The sequence below is a fragment of the Stegastes partitus genome, unplaced genomic scaffold, assembly GCF_000690725.1.
Source record: "Stegastes partitus isolate 25-593 unplaced genomic scaffold, Stegastes_partitus-1.0.2 Scaffold766, whole genome shotgun sequence".
In the NCBI taxonomy this organism is placed as follows: domain Eukaryota; kingdom Metazoa; phylum Chordata; class Actinopteri; family Pomacentridae; genus Stegastes; species Stegastes partitus.
The window spans coordinates 139,979-146,068 of record NW_007578497.1 but is presented as its reverse complement, the minus strand read 5'-3'; the positions used below and the strand labels follow the sequence as shown (position 1 = coordinate 146,068).

General features: G+C 39.3%; 1 protein-coding gene across 1 annotated transcript in view; it reads right to left on the bottom strand.

The window, feature by feature from the left end:
• Positions 1-6,090, bottom strand: part of LOC103364672 (single-stranded DNA-binding protein 3) — a 40,771-nt gene that overhangs the window by 25,326 nt on the left and 9,355 nt on the right. The window contains exons 3-4 of the mRNA XM_008291869.1: positions 5,661-5,680; positions 2,485-2,595 (exon numbers count right to left, since the gene is read on the bottom strand). Coding sequence (XP_008290091.1) covers positions 2,485-2,595; positions 5,661-5,680 — 131 coding nt within the window. The remainder of the gene's footprint in view (positions 1-2,484; positions 2,596-5,660; positions 5,681-6,090) is intronic.

Here is a 6,090-nt window from a genome sequence, read left to right as displayed (position 1 = left end):
TACCGGATTAGAACTCTATTCCATTATCTCCCCACACTATACACTGCGCACACACACACACACAACCCCACACACACACACACACACACACACACACAATGCCACACTGTCTTGACCAGAGAGGACAGGCTGAAGACAGACACAGTGTCAATCACAACAGATGACATTTACACACCAGAACATCCAGCTACAGTTTCTACTCACAATGGAGGAGAACGCAACACTTCTTTACCTCATTATTATTATTACTATTATTATTACTATTCTTCGACAGAAAGGTATTACTAGTAGGGCTCTTTGATCAAACGATGTTAAAAGTGAACTTGCGACAAGCATCCACTGCACCGAGCCGTCCTTGAGTGATACGCTGAATCTTTACAAACTCAGGAAATGCAGCCGACCCTGACCCGTGACCTCCACGCGCAGTAAGACAGAGAAAAGAGGAATTGTTCCATACGCGCTTCAAAAGCAATAAATAATTCCTCAAGGATGCACGTACATTAAAGCCCACAATGTAAACAGAACCTGAAGCCGCATAATCTGAATTTTTTAAAAGCCCTGAAGCCATGATTTTTTCAATTCAGTCATATCACTTCCATTCATATAGCAAGAAAAAAAAAAACTCCACAAACTTTAAGAATTGAAATTCTCTCGTGACTCATAGAGAGACTTATGAAGGAGCGACTGTAGCTAGCTCTGGACACTACAGTGCCATTCATTTCCGCTTTTGACTATTGTAAAGGCAGCGTTTCCAAAAGCTTGGATGGAAAACGCTGCGAGCTGAGTTATCAGTGCAAAAGATGAAAAACAGGTTTAGAGAATGCTTGGGTCTTTGTTAACAAGTGAAATAATTAAAACTGGGGGGCACTGCACAAACCCAAATGATCATTAAATTTTCCAGTAGTGCTGTGATTCTGTGTTACGTAACATTAAAGACATCATTAAAATAAGAAAGTGCGATAGGGATGAAAAACACCTCCAGAACCAGTGTCCTGTCACAGCTAAACTACATTTAAATTAGTGTAGTGCAGCAAGCTGACAGTTTTCTCTAAGTTTTCGCGGCTCTGTCGTGTTGTTCTTTGCGAGGACGTGTTAACTGGCTGAAAAAAAGTCATGGTGAACTTATGCACGACAACAAAAGAGTAAAACTGATTGCACAGGACGGCATTATGTCCTTCTGAGTGTCGTCACAGTCTCTGAATCACCAAAACAGCAGAATGGAACTTTTTCTTTTCACTAATTCTGAGTCATTTTATTCTTTTGTTGTTTCTCAATCACTTTTTTTTTTAAAAAACTTCTCTGCTCTTCTAAAGCCTCTTCCATTACGTCATTCACTGATGCACCTGAAGACTTAAGGAATGCTTGATTTGAAACTGGACAGAAACCCTGCTACAGCACAAATTATTTATTACTTACTGATTTAAAGTCTCGGTCCACTTTGCTCACCTTGGATGAGTTTAAGACCTGCATGTAGGGACCATGTGTGATGTGGAAACTTGGAAAATGTTGTGCATGTACACTGTAAGAGACATACTTTGTCCAACAGTGTACATTTTTTTTTAGTAAGGTAGGAGATTACATGGAAACATTTTCATTTTTTTAAAGATGTTTTTTTGGCATTTTGGCTTTATTCAACGTCAGTGGACACATATTAGACAAATTATAGTTCAAAACAGAGTCATTTCATTCCTTCAAACACTTCTGCGGTTTTTTAAACTACTATTTTACAAGCAAAATGACAAATATTACATCCATCCATCCATTATCTATACACCGCTTAATCCTCACTAGGGTCATGGGGGGCTGGAGTCTATCCCAGTCGACTCAGGGTGAAGGCAGGAGACACCCTGGACAGGTAACCAGTCTATCACAGGGCCAAATATTATATATAAAATTATATTGTTTGAGTTTCTAAATTTTAAGAATTTGCTTCTACATTTTGTGCCATTATAAACTTAGATAAAGAATGTAAGGACACCACCTTAAGCTTGAAGAAGTGGCCATTAAGGTCACTATTTTCTTGCCTTTTACCAATAATTAAACTGAATTAATTAAAGCACAACTCATTAACAGAAATACACAAAATGTGTTCTAGAATTTGACTTTTTTTCTTCTTTTTTTTCAATATATAAAAATCCTCATTAGTGTGGTCAAAATAGCTCGTGGTCAGCTGATACCTCCAGCTGTTAAGAGAAACAATCTCCTTTACACTGAATGACTACATTCCCCGTCCAAATGTCCTTGAACAAAGCACTATAGAATAGAATAGAGTAGAATGCCTATCCTCTACGTGCTGCCGGGGTTTCCACTTCAACATTTATCACCACACTTAACCTCACAACCAAAATATGTGCAGTTTTTACGTGCATCTTAGCGGCCGTAGAAAAATACCTGATTTCAAAGTGTGTAAAGGCAGCAATTACTTTTCTTTAAAAAACAGAAACAAAACAAGAGAAGTGTTGGCAGAGCCCATGTGTCACTTACATAGTCATGGAAGGCCTTGGCCTCACTGGAGTGTTCACATGTCTCCCTTCGGTCTGGAGCTGCACAATACAAATCCCAGAATACACTGAAATGGAGGGGAGGTGGGGGGTGGTGGTGGAAGAGAGGAAGTCAAAGGTTACCAAACAGAGCAATACAAGCAAATGTGTAACAGCTATTCATAACCCATTCACACACTCTCACTATCTCAGTAGCGCTCTTAAACTACCTCTTACACACTTGAGCATCTTTGTAAGAGGACCACAATGCCAGTGTCGCCCCCTCAATCAACCTCTCACTCACTCAAAACACACACACCACACACACACACACACACACACAGTTGCATAAACATACTTGCATGGACCTTTCATTACCTGCATCCATTCCTTGACCCAACACTTTAGCCGTTACACTGACTTAACAAATCCCCAAAATACCCTCTTTAGAAAAATGATGCCTGATAATTGGTGCATTGTGACAAAATTTGCTCATCCTTTGATACTTACAAAGATAACCAACAATGGTGGACACACAATTTTCTTTTTTGAGTGTATTTGGGGCCTAACAAGTGGGAAAAAAAATCAAATCACACACAGCTAACAGCTGCCTGTACGCTACCTGTCTAACAGGTGTTATCTGACGCAGAGGAAGTGCTATAAGTGCTATTGCTAACGAGAGGACTAGTCAGGCACCCACTTCACATGTCCTGGCAATCTGGAAAACTCGCAAGCACGTCGATTCTAAAAGATCTGGATGTTTTCGTACACTTTGCGCTCCATGAGGCAGTTATATTTAGGAGGCTTAGGACATTTCCATGATGAAATCGAGAACTTTTCTTGATCTCCAGTATTTAAAAGCAGAATGAGGAGAATGGAGTAGATTAAGCTGATCTCAAAAGTTGACTTATCCTAACTTAACTGCGTTCCACAAGAAGGTCAGAGTGAACGTGTAAGCTACAAAGGAGTACGTGATAAAGATGTCAGCGTGTTGCTCAAGGACACATCAGCTGGGGAAAAGCTTAAAAGCCAAAAAAAAAATAATAAATCTCTCTTTTATCAATACAAGCTGAAACAAAAAAAAGAACAAGAAGGAAGAGAAACTACATTCTTCCAAAAATACTGACTAGTTTGATCACAGTTAAAAGCCAAAGTGTGCAGTAATAAAAGAAAAAAACCCACTTTGCTCTCAAGAAGCTGCACTTTTAAAGCGAGCTTACTTGCATTCACTTTATCATATCTTACATGTGCAAAGAGCAAACCTCCAGATTTAAGTTGTTAATTGAACAAGAGCTCTAACTTATTCTTTAGATTTGCCGTGCCTTGTATGCTTTCAAATTATTATTCTGTTCCTTCATTTTCTTCTTATTAAAACATGTCCTTGGTCTCATAGTGCTGATGGTGCTCTATAGGCCTGATGCTCGTTCTTCTGACTCAGCAGAGACAACCCCCTGGGGTGGAAAGTTACACTCTACTTTTTAAGACCATTTAAGGGTATATTTACAAGTCTGTGTGTTTAAATCCACAGGTTTTCAAATATGTTCTTTGTAATATGTACAGTACTAATTTCAGCGCCGTGCGTCCTTCAGCAACGCTGTGAGTCTATTCCAAATCCAGCGGCACGGTTTTTGTAGCTCTTTTCATTTGTATAGCCGTGTTTTTTGTTTTTTAAAATTGGATTTACAGGAATAAGTCTGCTCATACTCTATACTTTTCTTGCTGCAAACAAAGATAGTGAGAAAAGTGAAACCAACAATAAACTGATTCTTCTAAAAGGTAGTTAAAGTAAGTCATTCAGCCATTAAAACGCATAAATGAGCCACATATTTGCACTGGTTGACATGTTTTTTTCATTATGATAAACACAAGCAGTTTAGGCCAACAAACACCATCCTGCTGCTGAACCGAATGCAACACTGGAAATAATCCCCGTCAAATACACAACTTATTATTGTTTGAGCAACATTTGCTAAATACTGCGGTGCCCAGCTGTTTTAGGGAATTATTCAGCGTCTTTTAAAAATACAAGTATATACTCATGACCTGGTTTTGCAGATTTATGTGTTCAGTGGGAACAAATGGGATTCAAATGCAACATGGAGAGCAGGGAAGTAAAAAAAAAAACATGGAGGGACATAAAAATTGATTGTTGGTTTCTTATTATGAGGTTGTTTTGCCAAAAAAAACAAAAAAAAAGGATATCGGCAACCAAAGCAAGTGTTTAACTGCTGTGACAAAGCTAACTAAATCTGGTTAAATCTATGACTGCTATAATTGAGTAAGACATTTCAGTAGCTTCCTTTTCGGCTTAGATTATCTTCTGACCTGGCTCAAAGTCTTTCGTTCTCAAAGCTTAAGAATTGTTTCGGGGAAGTCCAGCAAGGATTGATTGACGTCTCAGTCAGACACAGACATGGAGTGGAACCTTCTCAGGTTAATTTCTATGATTTAACAATTTGCTTAAGTTAAACGTTTTGGTATTATTAGATTGGAATCATATTGATATTGCACTCATTAGCATCGGCCGGGTCCTCAGAAAGCACAAATACATAAAACACTTCAGCTTGAAATTAAAATAGGGATTGACAGACTATCACGGTCGATATTCTGCATTTTCCAGTTGTCTGTATTGTTGTTTTTATTAGTCGATTATCAATAAATGAATTGCATTTAGGGTCTGATGCCTTTCTGTCTGTAGTCGCTCTGTGGTGTCGGCAATGTCTTTGTGGCAGAGACACAACAAAAAGGACCGAAATCACAGTAAATCAGGATATCAGCTACTCTCACATTTGCTAAGGCTACGCTAACGGCTAGCAGCTAAGCTAGGACATAGCCTCAGACTACCTCAAAACAGTGTCTACAAAACAAGAACTAATAACACTTTAAGACAGAGGACTTAGTGGGCAATAGAAGTGGTTGAGCAGGGGAAGATGAAGAAAACTGAAGACAAATTGATCGATTTCAAACAGCTGATTCCACCGTCAACAGAGGAGAACCTGCTCACATCCTGTGATGCTCTGATGTCTTATTGCTAGTGTACATATTCAGTCATAGAATTCCTGAATAATGATAGTTATGCTATCACATGCGGGGAAAAAATATCATTTAATGTATATTGCTCTTCCTCGATCATCAATAACTAGAATTGGTATTGGAGCTGAAAAATCCATATCAGTCAATCCCAAGTGTAAAATTGTTGTATGTAGAGGGAAAAAAAACAATCTGATTCCTGGTCATGTGCTTGTAAACTTGAGCTTTTACAGGAAATCATATGTCCTAATGGCAGTAAAGTGTGAAACCTCAGGCAACAGCAGCGTCTAAAAACAAGTGAATCTGCTGCTCAGTGCTTAAGGAGTTGACCCTAAAGGTCAAATCTTAGCCAGGGGCAGAAATGACAGGAGGAGGGGGGCAAGAAGGAGGAAAAGGTGACACAAAGGAAGCTGGAATGCAACGGGTTAATCTGCTAAGAATCCCCTCTCCCACGTGAACAAAGGGGGAAAAAGTGGGAGGTGGGGGGCACACAAAGGGTGACGAGAGGGTGAGGAGGGGGAGGGGAGTGTCGGGGAGGAGGGGTCCATTCCCTAACCATCTGGATCCATTGTTTCAGAAA